Source organism: Pleurodeles waltl, chromosome 10 (genome assembly GCF_031143425.1).
Source record: "Pleurodeles waltl isolate 20211129_DDA chromosome 10, aPleWal1.hap1.20221129, whole genome shotgun sequence".
In the NCBI taxonomy this organism is placed as follows: Eukaryota; Metazoa; Chordata; class Amphibia; order Caudata; family Salamandridae; genus Pleurodeles; species Pleurodeles waltl.
Window position 1 is genome coordinate 1,014,823,458 of NC_090449.1, and position 20,969 is coordinate 1,014,844,426.

The window sequence follows — 20,969 nt, forward strand, 5'->3', positions numbered from 1 at the left end:
ATTTTCAAATACAGAGATACTCTGGTTTTCCAATTTTCACCCTGAGGGTTCCCTGAGAAAATTGATAATTAGCTTGGAATTCGCAGTAACAGCATCAGACTAACTGGGTAATTTCTGTACACTTGCACTAGAGGCCTTAGAGTGCTTTTTGAATATATAATTTTGAAACGGAATTCAGTCTGCTACCCAGAGAACAAAGAAGGAGGCATTTCGGTTTTCCATCATTCCAAAACTGACTCACAACAAAGCATTATGGTCTGAATTACAAAGATCTTTTTATGAAAAGGTGTAAGTTAATTCTGACTCCTGAGTTCCCTAGTTGAAAAGGGCAAGATGTATAACCATTGCATTTGCGAGTCTCTAATTGCGACTTGTTGTGAGGCGCAACTAGACACTTGCAAACTGAAATTAACAAATGTGCATCAGACACATTTAATGGCCTCTGGGGTTGCAAATGACCTACCTCATCAATATTCATGAGGTAGGTCGCAATTTGCAACTTCATTGGGAAGGGCTGCACTCACAGAGATGTTGGCCTGCTGAGGACCGCAGACCACCATGTCTGTGACTGCTTTTTAAAAAAAGCAGTTTGTTTTTTAAATGCAGCCCTCTTTTTTGCTTAAAGTAAAATGGGAAGCATTTCAAACAAAAATATGAAAAGTTTTCTTTTCCTTTCTTCAGAGTAGGCAGTGGTCCATGGGACCTGCTCTTAAAAAATATTTTCACTTCCATTCACCAAGGGGAAGGTGTTCCGTAGGGACCCCTTCCCATTTGTGAATGGGTTACCAACACCTTGAATTCAGTGCTAACTGCAAGTGTTTTGTGACTGCATTCACGGTTGCAAAACAATCTTACACCCCCCTGCGACTCGCTATGAGGAAGGGACGCCTTTGGCACCCCCTTCCTAATATCGACTCGCAAACCTATTCTGCGAGTCGGTAACAGGTTATTGACTCACGGAATAGGATCGTTACACTACAGAAAGTTTGGTGAATTAGTCCATTGAGCTCAACCCCCAAACTTCCACATGCTCTCAGGAACACAGAAGCTTTACAAGAACAGAGGCCAGATGTAGAAAGGCGTTTTGCATTTCTTAACGGTCTGAATCACTATTTTGGACCATTAAGAAATGCAAAATGAGCTTTTCTGATGTACAAAGCCCTTTATTGAATTGCAATTTGCGATCTCTACCCTGTAGAAATTGCCATTTGGGATTCTCTGACTAGGAAGTCACCAATAGGGATTACCTATTTGTGATTCCTATTCAGATGTACAAAGCATTCCTTAAATACGAATTGGGCATTTAGGAAATGCAATTACCATTGACTTGAAGTCAATGGTAATCATGTGCAATTAAAAAAAAGCATCCATGGATGTTTTTTTTAAAGTGCAATAGGGCACACACATGCCCCTTGGGCATATGTGTGCTCTACATGTGCACCACTATTTTTGGAGTGCACCAAGGGGAGCCTTTTACCCATAGCCATCCTTGGTTTTGCATTTCCCAAATAGCGATTCCCTAATAGTAAATTGCTATTTGGGAAATGCAGAACCGGCCCATTGTCTCAAATAGCATGGGATTTCTTATTTGCGATTTCATAATAGCGATTCTTACTTTGTAGGAATCGCTATTAGGAAATCAATATCTTCGTACATAGCATTTTGCCTTTCCTAAGTAGCGATTTCTCTGCAGTCGCTATTTAGGAAATGCTAAATTGCATTTTAGGACATCTGGGGCCAGATGTATCAAGCTCCCGATTTGCATTTCTTAAATAGCGAATTTTAAGAAATCGCTATTTAAGAAATGCAAAATGGGATGTATGAAATTTGCGAGTCGGTAATAGCGATTTCTTAAAATTTGCAATCGCTATTACCGAATCGCAATTAGAGAATGTCTATAGGCCCATAGGTGCGAATGGTTTTGCATTTCCCAATTTGTGAATTCCAGTTAGGAATTCGCAAATTAGGTAATAGAAACCCCAGGGTGCTGGGGGCCTAAGGCCCCCTCTGATGCACCCCCAAAAAATATTTGCGGACATGTGAAGCACACACATGCCTAGGGGCATGTGTGCGCTACATGTCATTTTTAAAAATGCATTTATAATGCATTTTTAAAAATTGCACATGCTTACCATAAAATTGGATTTGGTGGTAATTGCATTTCCTAAATGCCCAATTCACATTTAGGAAATGCTTGATACATGTGCTTTGGAAATCGCAAATAGGAGTTCCCTATTTGCGATTTCATATTTAGAGAATCCCAATTTGCTATTCTCTAAATGGGGGTTGTAATTTTAAGGAATCGCTATTTCATACATCTGGAAATCCATTTTTGCATTCGCAAATGGCCCAATTTTGCTATTCGCACCGTTTGCGAATGCAAAAAAGTTTGATACATCTAACCCCTGGTCCTTTGTTCCCTTGAACCTTTGAAATGCTCATTTTGGCATCCCTCTGAACGTTTGATTTGTGGATCAAGCAGGGCAGTGAAGTACAGAGGAAGTGTTTACATTCATCAACAGTTACTGAGTTCTCAGTTAATAGCTTCTGCAGAGCAACCTTTGTATTATTAAACGGGAGAATTTGTTCACTTTCGGATGCCTAGTTGCAGCCACACACACCCACAATGTAAAAATCTCTTTTCTGTCACAGAGAAGGTACAGTAGGGGGAAGGACAAGAAAAACACTTCGGATCCTGTAAGTACCTTTATGGTTTCATAGAAGGGAATCAGTGATTGTGCCCTCACTCCCTAATATCATAATGATAACTCTTTTCTGATATGACCTAAGTGGCCCAATTAAACTCTACTAGGGTTAGAACACATGAAGCTTCTGTTTGTGGGGAGTGAGGGTAAATGGGTAAAAGACCGGAGAGAGGATAAAAACATACACACATGATATCAATTAAAGAAAACAGAAAATATATTGATTTTAGCAAATAAATTGAATACAACTCATTTTCCTGCCCCTGGAAGCACGGAAGGCTGGGAGGGGCTTCCTGAGATTCAAACATGTGATCTGCACGCTACATACAGCTCTCAGCCGCAGGTGCATTAACTCACTCAGCTATGGCACTCGGATTGGAACTTGTGGCCTGTAGGTTAAAAGCAAATGTCAGCAGCAGGAAGATGATACCTTTGAACTATACTGGCATTCAAAATCTTGATTTGGGGAGTTACATCCAGATCTCTGCAGCAGAAGCGTTAGCCAAACACACTATCTCACTGTGTCTGGAAATGTGATCTGCACATAACACAAAGAAAGAATCCTGTGTCCACTTCCTAGTGCCATTGTATTGCAGTGTGAACCTGTTACATCAGGGTAAACACTGATCACTGTGGGATCTTACCATTAAACATACTAATAAAGCACACAGAAACACTATGGCCCTCATTCTGACCTTGGCGGTCGGCGGAGAGGCGGCGGTCGGACCGCGAACAGACCGGCGGTATTAAAAATGGCATTCTGACCGCGGCGGTCCCCGCCGTGACCGACCGCCACTTCCCCACTCCGACAGCCACGGCGGTCATGACCGACGGGCTGGAGTCTGCGCACTCCGGTCCGGCGGTCGACCCAAGACCGCCAACGCTATCATGACCCTGCTTACCGCCGCGGTTTCTTGCGTTCGGGAACCGCCATGCGAACCATGGCGGTAGGCACTATCGGGGCCAGGGAATTCCTTCCCTGGCACTGATAGGGGTCTCCCCCACCCCCCACTGCCCCCCCGAGTCCTCCCCCCACACCCTCCACCCCCCTGCCACCCTCCAGAGGTGGTACGAACCCCCTCCCCACCCCCACCCCGACATGCACATACATGCACCCCGACATGCACACACCCCCAACATGCACATATACACACCCCCTACACACACACATACACAACGGGGACACATACCCGCACACATACATGCCGACATGCGCACCCGCCGAACTACACACATTGCCCATAGGCACAGCAGCAATCCCCGCCCGCATGCACGCACTCACACACCCCCTCTACACACTCACACGCACACCCCCATGCACGCACACATCACACAACACCCCCCCACCCCCTCCCCTCACGGACGATCAACTTACCTTGTGCGTTGGTCCTCCGGGAGGCGACGGGAGCCATAGGGACGTGACCGCCAACAGAAGACCGCCAACAGAAGACCGCCACACAGAAATGTGGGTCATAATTCTGGGGGCGGTGTTCTGCTGGCGTGGCGGTGGAGGTTGACCAGTCTCCACTTTCCCGCCGACCGCCAGTGTGGCTGCTGGCGGTATTCCGGCGGAACGCTCCCAGCGGTCGGAATACGCGCAGCAGCATACCGCCGCGGTCGGCGGTCTTTACCGCGGCGGTAACTCGGCGGTTTTGCGAAAAGACCGCCAAGGTCAGAATGAGGGCCTATGTTTCAATGTAGCCTTGTTTAACCCCAAACTAAATAGTGGTATGACATAAGCTCTCAAGAATGAAGAGAAAACGTTTACAGGATGTATCAATTAATCAATCCATCAAACAATCAGTATTTGTAAAGCACGGCTACTCACCTGTGAGGGTCTTAAGGCGCTGGAGGGGGGGCTTCATCTGAAGAGCCACGTCTTGAGGTTCTTCCTGAAGATGGTGAGCGACGGACCTTGTCTGAGGTGCAGGGGGAGGTTGCAGTGTAGGTGAAAGATCGTCCTCCGGTGCTGGTTTTGCAGATGCAAGGAACGGTGGCCTGGGCCATTTGGGCGGAGCAGAGGGATCTGGCAGGGGTGTGGAAGGAGACGCAGTGGTTCAGGTAGGCTGGTTCTGTATTGTGTATGACCTTGTACGTGTGGGTGAGAAGCTTGAAGATGATTTGCTTCTCGACAGGTAGCTAGTGGAGGGTCCTCAGGTGTTGAGAGATGTGTTCTCAGCGCAGCGAGAGAGGTCCAGAATGAGTCTGGCGGTGGCTTTCTGGATGAGTTGAAGTTTTTTGATGTTCCTAGTTGAGGTGCAGGCATAGAGGGCGTTGCCGTAGTCGAGCTTGTCGTGACTAAGGCGTGGGTGACTGTCCTGCGACAGTCTGCTGGGGTCTATCTGAAGATCTTCCGGAGTTTGCAGAGTGTGTGCCGGCAGGAGGCGACAACAGAATTTACATGACTGGTCATGGATAGGGGGAGTCGAGGATTATTCCTAAGTTGTGGGCGTGCTTGGTCGGTGCAGGGGGGCTGCTGAGGGTTGTGGGCCACCAGGAGTCGTCCCAAGCTGAGGTGGCGTTTCCGAAGATGATGAGCTCCGTCTTGTCGGAGCTGAGCTTGAGGCAGGTTTCTCTCAATCAGGTGGCGACAGCTACCTTTCCTGCATGAAAGTTCCTTTTGGCCATTTCCGGGTCTTCAGTGAGGGAAATGATGAGTTGTGTGTCATCGGCATATGACACGATGTTCATACTGTGGCTTCTGACGATGGCAGCAAGAGGGGCCATGTATACGTTGAACAGTGTGGGACTCAGTGAGGATCCTTTGGGGTCTGGAGGTGTAGGGCGGGAGTCAGACCCTCTGCATCCTCCCAGAGAGGAAGGAGCGGATCCACTCCAGGGCTCTTCTGTGGATTCCTATGTCGTGGAGTCTGGTGCGCAGAGTGCTGTCGGAGACCGTGTCAAAAGCTGCTGAGAGGTCGAGGAGTATGAGTGCTCCGATGTAGCTGCGGTCAAGGAGTAATCGAATGTCGTCGGTGGCTGTCTCTGTGCTGTGATTGCAGCAGAAGCCGGACTGGGAGCTGTCCAGGGAGTTGTTGGCCTCTATGAAATTCCATAGTTGTGCGTTGATTGCTTTCACTAGTACTTTGGTGGGGTAGAGTAGCAGCGAGATGAGCCAGACATTCTTTAGTTCTGATGGGTCGGACAAAGGTTTCTTAAGGAAAGGGCATATTTCTGTATCCTTCCAGTCCTCAGGGAAGGTGCCCGTGCTGATGGAGCAGTTGATTGTGTTACAAAGCTTGGGGGCAATGGATGCGCTTATATCTGGTGTGGGAAGAGGTCCGAGGGGGCTCTGGAGTGGGTGCTGTTCATGATGTTGACTGTTTCCTCTGTGGTGAGCGTGGACCAGTCATGGATGGTCTGGATGGGTTCTGGGGGGGTTGGGAAGTTGCAGGTTCCGGTGCCAGGTGACAGGAAGCTGTTGTAGATGTCATGGATCTTGTGGTGGAAAAAGGAGGCGACTTTGTCGCACAGGTCCTGTGACGGGGGGATGCTGGTGGCTTCAGAGGGGGAATCTGTGAACTTTGTTGATGACTGAGAAGAGTTCCTTTGAGTAGTGTGGAGGAGTTGATGCGCTCCCGGAGTGAGTCCTTCCTTGCCTTCTTGAGTTTTTGTCGGTGGGCGGCAGTTGCGGCTCTGAATGAGGTGAGGTCTTCGCTGGATTGACTGTTCCTCCATTTTTTCTCTAAACCTCTGCGGGTACATGTATTTAAAAATACTTTGATTGGGTTACAGGAGCTAGAAGTACTCAGTTCAATGGCATTCATCTGAGATTAGAACATTTACACTTGCAGGTTACACAGATCTCTGCAATAGATGCATAAAGCTCCGAGCTATGTTACTAGAAAGATGGACTTTCTTTAACTTCATGCTTTGTATTGTATTGTATTGCATTGTACAGTAGTTGCATTTATTTACCGCTTCATACCACCCCCTCTCCCCATAAGGAGCTGAATTGCACTAATGGATGAGCAGAACTTTACCGTAAAGTGTATTTCATTTCATTGGAAGAAGGTTGGATTGTAGTGGTCCTAGGTGGGAAGGTTTTGTATTGTGTGTGATGATCAGAGTGGTGCTCACATGCAATGATCTCCTGTTTCTCAGCCTGCAGAGGAGCAGAGAGGTTTGAAGAATTGAATGCTTGAGCCTTCTGCTTCTGTTGTTGTTCTTTCTGATTGGAAGCATGTGGGTTGGGACTGTGGCCTATGTCACTAGTGTTTTGGTGTTGCGTGTGATTAATAGTGAATTGTATATCTCCCTTCTAGGAGCCTAAGTGATATTTTTATATCTTTGGATGGAGAAGGCTGGATTGAAGAGTGGTTGATGTGGTGGCAGGACATCAGGTTGTTTCTTCAGTTAGGGTGAGGAGGGGATGGTAAGTACAGAGGGTTGTTAGGGTGGGTGGCAATATCCATGGTAGTTGTAATATTTGTGGGAAGGTAATGCCGAGGATGGTGTGAGAAGGTGAGGTTTTTTACCTCAGGGCTTTGAGTGACATCAAAGACAAATCAAGGTTCTCTCGTTTTCTACTTGGTGAAAAACATCCCATTATTAATTGTTACCCATCTATAATTGTAGCTGTGAATTTCTTCCCTGTGGTACGTTAGATCTTCTATTGAAGTTTCTCCAGGGAGGGTGTAGAATAGTCTGTTTTAATTCCCATTTACTCCTCTACTTTACATAGAAATTGAAGGAGTGATCTGTGAATAATTCCATCTGCCGGTAGTGTCGGCCAAATGTTTTTTGGACATAGGGCTTTTTGTATTTTTAATGTGGCATGATGCTGGTGTTCTTTTGAAAAACCTGCTACCTCCACCTAGTCTTTCTGGGTCCTCTTTCTGTGGAGAGCCTTGTGAAAAGTTATTTGGCAGATTTCTACTTGCTTTGAATTCAGTAATTTGCTTGACAGTAGCTGAGCCACGTTAGGCCCACTTCAAGGTATCCCTGCTGGCTATCCTTGATGAACCACCTTTCCTTCAAAGTTTAAAGGCCTCTCATGTAGTTCCTCCCAAAGCACCTCCATGTCTCTTCAATATTTTCCTTTTTGTTTCCCGAAATGTCCTACACAAATGATCTCCAAATCATTTTATCTTTTAATGATAATCTTGATTTTTTCAAACAACATATACCCTAGACTCACAGCCATTGCCACTTAGATGAACGCCCACTCACTTAAAATGAATAATGATGAAAGAAGTGCTGACCGAAAGAGGCAGCTCCTACAGTCGGGTCTCCGTTCCGCGTTGGACCCACCACTATAGGCTTTCCTTCTAACCCCTACTAAAACTGGCTGAAAACAGGGCACTCTCTTTGACCAGTGTCTTTCTTTTACTGCTCTTATCTAACTGACCTCTCCCACATGCTTCTTTTAAATTCATAAGCTCAGGACGATTGTGTGCCTTCCTTTTAATTGATATAAAACATTTGTTCCAGCTGTTATTCTGTCCCACCTCTGCTACGACAAATCTCATTCACTTGATCTGCCTCCTTATCTTATCCGAATACCTCAACCCATCCAAACACTGTTGCTAGGATCAGTTTTAGTTCCTGCTAAATCTTCAGAACAAGGGTTGAACCAAGAAGAGAGATATATTTCCCTGCTTGACTATTGGAAGAAATACATAGAAAGATGACAACCATCTCAGCTTCAGCTTCTGTCCTGCAAGACTTGCTTCAGGGTTGTGACAAGGCAATTGCACGCAAGGAGTCTTTTGGCCTATATCTGTCAGCCACAGTCTTCGTGCTTGTTTGTCACATAGAGCTTGGAAGATAAAACTGGTAGAAGGCGCTAAATCAAACGATTCTCCTGATTCATTCAACTGGTGCTAATGGGGGAACTCTAGATCTCCTTTAATGAGCACTGGGTTCATTGATACCAGATCAAATGAAACAAGCAATGAGAATGTCTTAGAAATCTTCATTGTGCAAATAAACACATATCTGGTGAAACTGAACGCCTTTTTGCTACACACTTGAAGCAGAGAAGGTTCTTTGTTGTTCCATAATAGAAAGGGAGCCCAGAAGCATGCTTCAGGAAAAAAGGAGTGACTGTACGATAGAGGAAGTGCTTTATTCTGCTCAGATGTTCTCCTGAACTCTGCAAAGTTCTTCTACAGCAGCTTTGAAAATCACAGACTAGGCCTTAGAGCCTGGCCAGACAGAATCCTCCAGCAACATCTGCTGAACAAACATGGGCCCCAGGAACTCTGGAAGAGAGACAAGTGTAGCAAGGAAAAAGACCATTATGCATCCAACACCTTGCTCATGGCATCTGTCATGATTCCCCCTCAATTCTTTTAATACCAGAAGAGGTTTAAACTTGACATAGGGTCCTGCTCAGCATATCCAAGGTCCTGTAATCCTTTTCAGACAGTTTCCTCAGCCTTTTCCCACCAGAACAGCTGCAGTAAATTGACTAAGTTCAACTGCAAACGTTTGATGGAGGCCAGCCATCCGATTGTATCCGACCATATATTAGACCTTGCTCCGGAGCATGTCTCAGTAAAATATTCATGATGGGACTGCAATGATATTACATTATTCATTGTGGAGCCTCCGGCCAGACCTCTGGAGGGGCTTGTGATATAATGGGGGCTTTCTTTTTACAGAACAACAGAACTGGTGGTACAATGGGAGAAGCATAAGAGCTGCTTTCCTTCTAGCTAACTATATGAATTATATATGGTTTGCGTGTGTTGGTGCTATGACAGCAGAACGTTTTGCTATCCAGGTTTCATTGGCATTAAATAAATAAACACAAGACACACAGTTTCATTTTGTTTACTTTGATGCATTTCCAAACATTAGAAATAAGCTACTCCAAAATCTAATTTTGCAGTGAGAATCCAGTACAATATTGCAGTCTAAGCCCAGTGTTACAATAGAATGTGAACAGTCAATAAACATTATGATGCACAAAAATCAATATTCCAATAGGCCAGCATGTTCACTGTAAAAAAAATATTTTTGGTAAACGACTTAGTTGCATTAAAGTGAAAGGTAATCGTGTAAGAACACAAATCGTCTGCTAGAGTGAGATGAACAAATTTCAAAGTTGTAAAGTTTCAAGGCATTCTTAATGTGACTGAAAAGGTGAAGCACACTAAATTCCTGAGGCATGCTGCATATAATTTATTATGTTCAGTACAGAGGTCACTTTGCAAAATAATAAGTGCATGTGCCCAATGATTTTCTCTGAAGCCCACAGCCAGCGCTGACGAATGTCGCGATTGCCAGTACCAAGCCTGAGCAGTCTTGAGTACCCTCATTCCTCTTTTCTTCCACCACTCTCACTTCTCCTTTATTTCACTCTTGCAGGTTCTTTTTCATCTCTTCTTTCTGCTTGGTTACTATTTTTCCATCATTTCCTTATTTTGTGTTTTTCTCTCTCTACCACTAGGCCACTAGGTCAAAGTCTAATGAGAAAAATAAAGGTCCCTAAAAATAAGTTCCACCTACAACCACCAGGTCAAGTTAAGCACTGGTTATGTGTGGATCCAGACACCAAAATATCATTCTGGAGGATGCCTAAGCATAAGAAAAGTGCTTCAGGCCTTGTCCTCCACAGACCTCAATTTACCACAATTTAGTGAAAACTAAAGTTACATCACGCTTACTTTCACCGCTGGTGATATCTTTGCCCAATGAGTCCTCCTAATTGCTGATGAAGGGATGAGAATTACGTAGAGTGGTCATTGCCGAAACCATTTTGTGTTTCCTCAAACTTGTTAAAACTAAACACAGAAATCAGGAAGGCTAAAAGTATTTAAAGCAAAATAGCAGACAGTACAACAAAAGATCAGAGACACTTGTCTTTTCAACTGACCGGAGATCTCGCTAGAAAATGGTCAGTTGGAACATAAAGCTAAAAAAACACACAAACTAAGCCAGCAAATATATGTTTTCTAACCATACAAGTCAATGTAGCTTAATCAGCTGAGAGGAACTTGTTACTCTCAGTGAAAACTCATCTAATGTGCAGGTATCAGGATCTTCTGATCATCTTTGAGGAGAAGCTGGTATTCATACATACACTACTTGGCTCATTATTTTCCGAAATCCAGATTTCACTTATAAATTAAAAAACTGAGGTTGAGCCTTTTGAAAAACTGCAAATGTACAACCCTGTACCTTCTGGCTTCAGGGTCTAATGAGCCATGAAAATTAATAAACACATTCAACGCCACAGGAAGTTTCAAACTACCATAAAACAACACCCATATTGGATTTAAAAATGTTTACTTTATTGGTTATATATAAGATGGTTAACACTGTGCTACATAGTAGTATCTGAACATGATATATGCAGGATTTAAGTTTTCACACACTGTTCAATTGATTCCAGAGATGATGGGTACCAAGGATAGTGCCGGGGGAACAAAGGATAAGGTAAGGGTGGCAACAGTTACCACTGGTTACGCATCCTACCTCTTCAAACATTCTAACAAGGGAGGGAACAGCTCCCTTTCTAGGTCAAGGGTAGAGAGCAAAATGCACACTGTGGAGTTCTTACTGAACTGAAATGGCTTGGATACTGTGAACCATGAGCTACTTTGGCAAACACTATTATCCTAGGGTTGCCTAGAAAAATTGGTATCAGCAATCAAACCACTATACAGGAATAATACTTATTCGAACAATACAACGTAAGAGGAGCAACAACTGAAAACTTCGATATCAATGTTGGGGTCAGGAAGGGATGTGTTCTGGCTCCATTTTTTAAAATTATTTTTATTGACGATCTGGACAGCTATCTGAGTGTCCTAAACATTACTGTGCTGGTTTCTGTGGACCAGAAAGGTCAATTTTGCTTTTTGCTAATGATGCAGTACTCCTGTCATGCATGGAATCACCCATGCATAACCTCTTGAATTCATTGGAAAGTTACTGTGGCACAAAGGATTGATACTGCCAAACAAAATACATGATCCTAAATGTTAGTTCTAATTTGAGGAGTTCCTTTAAAGTTTATGGAATTCCTCTGAATCGCGTAGAACATTACAATTACCTTGGAGTGAGATTTGACCCCAAGTTGACTTGGTTGGCCCAACTATTAAAAGGCAAAGCGACACTGAGTCAATATACCAGTGGTTTCCTCAGCTTTGCTGACAGCCAACGGGGCAGAGTGAATGGCCCACCCTTGAGGTTTATCAAGTACAAGCCCTTGTAGCAAGACTTTATGGAGCAGAGTAGTGTGGGTATTAAAAGTCAAAGGGTTTTGTAACGGCAGAGAATAGCTTTTTACACCACTTACTTCCCGTTGGTCCAGGGTCCCTGATAGGCACACTGAAGTATGAGCTAGGGCTTACATCTGTTGAGCAGTAGGCAGCACTATGTCCTCTACTATACTGGATGAGAATATGGAGAAGACCTGAGTTGAGAACTTATTTGCAAGCACAGCAAAAGAAAGTACCTGGTTCAATCGTGACAATTACTTTGTTAGCTATTGACTGTGCTGAATGCTGGTTTGAACCTGAAAGGATGACAGCGGAAGGTGTAAAAGTTGTAACGGAAAGTTTCTGGTATTATATTTGCACCAATCAGTCAGAGAAAAATATAGATCGACATCGGATTTTTAAACCTAGCCCCACTTCTGAAACTTATCTGGACATGCTTTATCCAGCTCTTAAAAGATCCATTTATATCAATGTTAGTCTAGGCACTTTACTGGTGAAGCAGTACACTAGCACCTGGAAAAAGGGTGGAAGTAGTTCATCTATCTGCAGATGTGAATTTGGGGGGTTAGAATCTGTGATGAATTTTATATCATTTTGCACCTTTACCCTGAAGTCTAGGAGAGACTATCTTGCTTTTATTGCTCACACGATAAAACATTGCAAAGATGTCTTGACTTTCTGTATGCGCACAGATTATGAACAAATTTTTAAACAGGTCTCCATATACTACATAGTGGTGGTCGCCACATTTTTACTTGCCTATATCTTTTGTGCAGGTTGCCAAATCTTTAACAAACGTTCCAAACAAATTTTCCAGTCATGTCAGCTGCTGTCTGGAAAGTTTTGGGGTGATCCTTCCAGTGGGGTGCTAAGAAAAAAAGGGTGTCCCAAAACATTTTTTCTCAGTTCATTTTTCCATAGGGAAAATTGCACAGGGTTAGCGCTGAAACTACTGGACAGAATTACACCACATTTGGAAGAAAGCTAGGTCCAAATTTGTATCTCTAGGGATGCGAAGAATTTGCGACCCCTCCCGATCTCATGCTGAGATCTGATTGGCTGACAACACTGCAACAAAGAAGCTGCTGCAGGAGTTGCCAGCCATCTTAGGACTTGGCTAAAACTGAGTCCCAAGAATAAAAAATACAAAAGGTGCCAGGGTACGAACACCCTGACCCCTTAGCTCTGGTACTGGGGTCCCAAAAGGCTAAAAGTTAATTCTTAAGTGGGGACACCCAGCCCCTCCGCCCCTCAGCCCCGTGGACCACCACCTCCCCAGGGCTATATTTAAATTATGTGGGGGAGGCCCTTTGACCTCCCCCATAGCCCCGGGGACCACCACCTCCCTGGGGATTTTCAGAATTAAGACACAGAGGCACCCAGTCGTCCCCCCGGCAGCCCTGGAGACCACCACTTCCCCAGGGCCACACTGAAAAAATGGAAAGGGGTTCCATTTCAGACTCCCGTAGCCCTGAGAATCACCACTCCCTGGGAGTTCTAACACATTGGAGGGGGCAAGCGGCCCTCCCTTGTGAAGCCACAGATAGCTCTGGGGACCGCCACTCCCTAGGGCCAGCGCCTGCTATGTCCCAGGGTGCCCACCACAGGATATAGCTGTTTGCCTTTCTTGGCTGCAGCTTTTACAGCTGCAGCCAAGTCACAGTAAACACTCCACTTTTTGACAGCAGAACCTGTCAAAGAAGTTCCATTGTCAAAAAACTGAGTTTTCATCTCTGTTCCCTGCACACAGGTATGCGTGCAGGAAACAGAGACAAAAGTATCTGTCTAGCAACCAGGGAGCTGTTGTTAAAAGCAGCTGTCTGCTTGCTGAAGCAATTGGACTGCAGAGGAGGCCTTGAGGCTCCCCGCGGTCCCAGTTAGCCTGTAAGAGCACATTATAAAATAAAAAAAGAAAACATGTACGGACAGGGGGGAGGCCTTGAGGCTCCCCCAGCGGTCCCAGATAGCAAGGGTGCATTGTAAAATACAAAAACCTTGAGGCTCCCCCTATGGTTCCAGATGTTCCGTAAGGGCATATTATAAAAGAAAAATACAGTCAGGGACTGCAGGGGAGGACTTGAGGCCCCCCCTCTGGTTACAGATAGCCCTTAATGGGCAAAAAAAATGAATAGCTCCTCCTTTATTTTTGTTTTACTTACAAATGTTTAAGGCTCATGTTTAAATGTGATCTTAATCTTTTTAAATGACAAACACATTTTTCTTTTCAAATTTTGCAGAAATATCTCATTTTAAGTATATCATATTTAACGTCTAAAAACTCTCTCTCCCTCTCTCTCTTTTAATCTCTTTCTCCCACTCACACACCCACTCAGACACACATGCACCCACTCACAGACCCACTCAGATACTCACGCACCCACTCACAGACCAAGCCAGACCCTTGAGCACCCACTCAGCCCTAGTCAGACCCTCACACGCCCACTTAGAGGCGCACTCAGGCGGTTACGCACCCACGCACAGACTCAATCAGACTTTGACACACCCAATCACAGACCCACTGACACCCTCATGCACCTACTCACAGACCCATGCACACACTGACACACCCACTAAAACACTGATGTACGCACTCTCACACCCAGACACTCTCACAGCCTCTCTCACCCCAGATACACCCTCTCACACCTATTCTCACACCCAGAGAGGTCGCAGCCAACTCCCACCATTCATGGGCAAAGGGCTGTGCGCAGTGTGAGGTTGGGAGGTGGTTTGGGGAGTTACCCGCAGGGTCTGGCTGCAAGCCAGGTCTTGCGGGCAACCACCGCTGCGAATGGGTAAAGATCTTGCACGGTGCAAAGTTGGGTGGTTATAAGGGGTTGGCATCAGGGCCTGGCATTAGGTGGTTCAAACTATGTAAAATATGATGAGAAATCAAGGTATTCCATTCATTCTATGGAATTCTGTCTAACAATGGGGGACTTTATCTCTGTAGATCCAATTTGAAGCAGATGTGGCCTAACATCCAGAACTGCTAACTTTGAAACTAGGGAACCAGGTTCGAGTCGTGGTGTTAGCCCAACATCCTGTGATTCTGGGCAACCAACTTAATCTCCACGTACCTGAAAAAACATATGACCTTGTTTAAAGTAACTAGTGCTGATGTAAAGATCACTAATGTTCTCAGACCACGTTTTGTGCTGTATAAAAACTGCAGAAAAGGTGTCACACTGGAGAGCTCTGTTGAGTTCCCATTCCTAACTTAACATCTCTGTATCACTGCTAGTTGGGATACTCCATGGTCACAACCTGTGTTTTGAGATGTAGCTGATTATACTTAGCCAGCCTGTGCAAAGCACAAGCATGAGCGTGTGTGCCTATTTCACACATTGGCACTGAATGGCTCTTAAATGGTGGTTTGGGAGGTCAGATCACATTTTCTCCTGAGAGATCCTCCTTTAATTAAGGCAGCATCCTTGGGGTACCACTCACTGACTACAATAGAAGAAGCTGAAAATCTGGGATGTGAAATTTATAGCAGGCTGTTGCAAGAGGATGACAAATTACATGTAGTTGGATTATTGCTAACTAGGTGACTTCTTGAAAACCTTCTACACCCTCACCAAATACACAAATTTGGCAACGTTTAAAAAATAGAAGCATTAAAGTCATGGATGAATTTGATTTTATAAGTCAAAAGGCCATCAAACCCTACTTTTATGCGAATTAACTGTCTAGTAAAATAGTTCATGCAGGGGAAACCTCCCTCAAGATTGTTTCAAGTGCCAAACATTTCACTCAAGAGGCAGTTTTGCAAAGGTGATAACGTTTGTGGCTTCTTAAAGTTTTGGAGTGTGTTGCCTTTGTTTAATTTTGTAGACAAAATTATATTTGAACATACTTCTAGTTAGAACCCATCATTGTCATCTCAATGAATTCCTAACTCCACAACAATCAATATCACATGAGATATGGTGACATGCCAGGGCCAGCACTTTAACGGTGGACAGCACTCTTTCATATACTCCGGCATTTAAAGAATTGTGCATGTACATTCATACATGCGGATCCGCACTCATGCATAGAAAAACGCAGCAACATTCCACATTTTTTAAAATACTTATGTTGCATTGGCCCGCTCCACACGTCCCGCTCAGACTGCTCATCCCTCCCTTGCATTGCACTTTCAGCTCCTGGTTTTGCACACCTGGCAGGACCTGTGGCACATGCGCAATGGAATTGACAGATCATGGTCTTATTGTTTTTTATATTGTCAACCACACTGTAGACAAGTCGCACAGACTCATTAGTTTAGGAACAATGACGTAAAACATTCTGCTGGAGGTGGGGTCTTATTTTTAGAAATCCCTCGTCTCTCACTGAGCACTCTGCATTAACGCTCTAAACCTATATATGCTTTCGCTGTGAGATGGAATGAGCATGGACCGCTGACCCAAAAGACGTGCAGTTTCTAAGTTTCTCTTGCCACTCCTCAACCTGTGAACTGAGCGCCCTCATACATAATATATACAGCTGTACACATTATACTTCTCCACCCCATCACAGCACCCTAAAATATCAGTCCCATATATGCTTCTGAGTAAATATTTGGTGGAAAAATAGAACAAAATTTAGGAAAAGGGAGGAAGAGCGCATTAAAAGAAAGAGAAAGAGAGACATGGAAGCGAGAGATAGAACAAAAGAATATTACTATGGACAACACGATGTGAAAAGAGAAAATAAAAAACCTTCTGATTTAGACTCATGTCAAGTGAAGGTATACCAGACAACATTTTTATACCATTCTTCTTAGTTAAACTGAATTTATTTACTCTCCAATGTGAGTGGGGATTCGAATTGTATGGATTTGTTTGGCTTTTCATCGCACCATTGATGTGTGTCTTCATTTCCTGATTAAAGGCCGATAATCATATACTGAGCCCGCTACACATATCAGTCAATAAGTAGATTTGTAGAGCCCTACTTGTCACCCGTGAGGGTATCCAGGCACTGGCAGGGTCCAGTTGATTAGCTGAACAGCCAGATCTTCAGGGACTTTTGGAACTCTGGAAAAGATGGGGGTCCATAGACATAAATGAAATATCTAGGCCTTTTGTGATGCCTGGTTAGGCAGACAACCTGGGGTGGAGTTCTCAGCTGCAACAGAGCTCAATTGTTGATATTGTTGAAGGGACACTCAAGCCCACCTCCACAACCAACTACTAAAACACTATCTGAAATGAAAAATGTGGCAACAAGGAAGGATTTTGAGGATTTATCTAAATTGCCAACTAATCATGACTGCATATACAGTTTTTTGTTCTGGCTTTACCTATCTCGCCAGATTACAGTTTTTGCAAAGAATTAATGCGTAATGTAATGGTCATCTATTGTTTTTTTAAACCGTCAATCACATTTAGCATCTGCCCCCTCCCCCCACAGCATGCATTATGCATGGGTCAGCGAGCTTTACCGATTGGCTCCCTTCACATTGAGTGGCTGCACAAAACCTATGCAAATTGTTGACAACCACCTAAAATAGCTCCTTTCGCTGTAGTGACAAAGGAAGTTCAAAAGTTGTTTTTTCATTAATTTATTTTGTATTGTTATGACTGCTATGTATTTGGCATACACTTTGGGTTATTCATTTTTTGTCTCATTCTGACTCATTTTAAAGTTGCTGCTATAAAGTGTGTGAGTGACATTGTAACTTTGTAGCAGCCTGCAGTTTGTGTGCTTTGTTGAGTCTTTGTTCTTGTCTCCTTCACAAATAAGAATAATTTAATTGCTTGCATGGCACAAATAAAAGGCTTGTTTTTTAAATTGTGTCACTAGTAAAACGACCACTCCAATGAATGTTTTTAAATGTAAAAATATTGCAAGCATACGCATCCACATTTAAGTGGCAGCATATTTTATTGTTTTTGAGGCACATGTTTGCAAAAAATATATAAAAATAATTATTGCATAAGCTTGTCAACAACAAATATTTTTACGAGTGTTTAGTAAAAGGTATTCAGTTAGGAAATGTATGGCATTAAAACTGGATCAGTTAAAACAGATGGCTATTGCAGCCACATGGGGGGGATTTTACAGGTATGAGGGGAATTCTTATCCCCCTGTGAACAATACTCATATAAATGTATGTACGTATGTATGTATGTATTTGAAAAGTAGGAATCTAGCCAGAAGGCAGTGAAGCATTATACAGTTTCAAAGAAAAGGACAAAGTCGAGGAGTGATTGGGGAGTTAGCTGGTTTGCTGCTTAATGTATTGTAATGTAATATTCTTTACAGTGGAGATCCTTCAACCCTTTCCTAAATTGGGAGAATCGAGTCAGTGGTTCCCAACCTTTTGACTTATGTGGACCCCCACTTTACCATTACTGGAACCCGGGGACCCCAACTGAATCATTATTGGAATCTGGGAACACTCCCCCCCACCCACTGAGAGATTACAGGAAGCCAGGGACCCAGGCCTAAACATTGTTAATGATTTGAACCGTAAAACAATACACAAAAATTACAGAAACAAGCATTCCACCAAACACATACCCAAATGCAAAAACAAAAACAAAAAAAGTGATTTTAATATTTAATAGGAAGATTAGAGCTTTTCTAAATTCAATTGAAGCCACACATCGTCCATACTATATTCTATTTGAAGCACCTGCACTGCTCCCACAAATCAATCTGAGGATGCTAATTTAATGTTAGCCTTCAATTTCTAATTACTTGACATTTATAGTACATTTAAAATTTTTGAATTGTACATCTAGCCACTTTATTAATTTGTTAATATTAGTTAATTTTCTGAGCAGTCATGGATCCCCTAAGGAGGCTTCGTGGACCGCCAGGGGTCCCCAGACCACGGGCTGGAAGCCACTGAAATAGGTGAATGCTTTTTGGAGGCGCTGGGCAAAAGAATTAATACTTACAAACCGAAAAACAGAGCAATTGTTTTATGATAATTCAAGTACTGATTATAATTTTAGGAATTCATGGTAATTCTTTATTGTATTAAAATATCATAATAAATATTAAGATCACAATTTTATATGAAGTTTATAGCACAACTTTAAAAAGATTTTATTAATGGCGCATTAGTTACTAAAGACGGAGGCTGAAAGCAGTTTAGGACCAGCCCATTATCTGTCAAATAACTGCAATTTAAGGTTTAAACTATACAAAATTCCAGACTAAAACATCTTTGCAAATCTACACTTGTGGGAAGTTTCAAGTTTGGAAACATTCTATAAAAAATCAGACCGCCATTGTAGTAGTTAAACCTTGTAAACACCTCACAATGTGTTTAATTTTAAACCAGAAAACAAAATGTTTTCAAATTCATATTTTTGCGTGTTTTTTACAGATCGTTTCGCAGAGAAAACTTTCCAAATCCTTACTTAAGCATGGAAACACTGCTGGGAAATCTTCGATAACGGTGAGTCGAGATTAATACATTTGGGAATCATTTGCTAACGTATGTTGACCTTATGAGTCTATACCAAAAATTACATAAACTCAAATTCAGGGCTGAACTAACCATTCTGTCACTCTGCCATTTTTAGGTCGAGCGCATAAGCCATCTGCCTTTTGTAATCTATCTGTGTGGTTTTAACCACGCCCACCACACGCCCCTTACTATCACTCATTTGTGGGCTTGCCTTTCAATTTTTTTTTTTTTATCACTGGAAATTCTTTACGTTTGTCCCTCCTTGGGGCAGTTTTGTTACCGCCTTGGCCATCAACCCTGTTACATGGATAATTGCATGTTTGCCAATATGTTTGACTGCAAGCAAACTTATTTTTCCTTTTGTGTCTCTCCTTCGCACTCACACTCATGGCGGCCATGGCACTTTGAATCAGTTCTCTTATGTCAACTGTTGTACTTTTCATTTTCAATTTATGTGGCAAGAAAAGTCCAGTTAGGAATTTACAATGCTAATAGCTCTAACTCGAGCAAACACCAGAACCACTGCATTACAAATGCTTGTTCCTACTGGATGCAGTTTTTGGGGCTGCTTTAAAAGCTGTCATGGCCCAACCATGCCTGTATGGCCCCATTCTGTTCGAGGCCACCAGCGGTGGGTCTGGTTTAAACATTCTTGCCAAGGAAATATGTATTAAGGCTAATTTATCCTTACATTCTGGAACTGCTCCAGTTCCCCTATTATTACACAGTATAACATTTTGTTGCCCCTGTACCATGACTATGTGGAATCTTTTGGTACCCTGTTGCTAACTAAATGTCCTTTCCTTTCATTTTATGCTTACTTTAGTAATATGTACATTTATATTGTTTAAGGACATTTGGCAATGACAAACATTCTTTCGCCTTTATACATTACATTGACGAGCATTTTATCAGATTGTTAAAAGATGGATCAGTGGTACTCATTCTTCAGAAATCTCAAGCATCAGAGAACAGAAAACATTATTTGTACATGAAAAGGTTTTGGTAACCAAAAAGTCAGAAGAGGATTGGATCTCGAACCATGTGTTGAACAGACTTGATGTGCAAGCGTATAGTCAAAACTAATTTCATCAATAATATACTTGCATAGGGTATCTGCCTTCTGTCTCAGGTGGTAGGGGGTTAAGCCATGCTATTGCCATTGACATGACATCTAATTGCTTTCAGTAGTCCGATTGTGACTTTCCAAACAGTTCTTTCCATAGCAGATTGGAGTGTGATTTGGCTTGTGAAGATGTGCTATTACCAGAATATTTTCCACTGTTCGGAGAATGTGCCAAATTCAGGTAGTTGTGGGTGAATGTTCTTGGTGATTGATGGGTGAGACCAGAGGGCTGTACCAAATCACCTGCACATGGATGTTAGCCAACAGGCATACACTAGTGCCCCATGTAAGTATATCTGTGCAAGACAAATGACTGGGGCAAGTACTGTTGTGTGATGTGATAGCATATTATTGTATAGCATGGCATATTTGGGCTGTGCTGGATGTATGTTAAGAGTTCTGTCCTAATGTCCTATTTTGTGCTGTAGTGCATGGTGTGACCCGTAAGGGGGAGCTGTTGTAAGCACAGCTATACTCACTTCATTGCATATATGTACTCTGATGGATGTGTGTATGTGTTTTGTCTAATGTGTGCTTCTGAGACTTTC

General features: G+C 43.1%; 1 protein-coding gene across 1 annotated transcript in view; it reads left to right on the plus strand.

Moving 5' to 3' along the window:
* The window catches only part of CPNE4 (copine 4), a 1,215,102-nt gene that overhangs the window by 582,473 nt on the left and 611,660 nt on the right, over positions 1 to 20,969 (plus strand). The window contains exon 4 of the mRNA XM_069211919.1: positions 19,212 to 19,283. Coding sequence (XP_069068020.1) covers positions 19,212 to 19,283 — 72 coding nt within the window. The remainder of the gene's footprint in view (positions 1 to 19,211; positions 19,284 to 20,969) is intronic.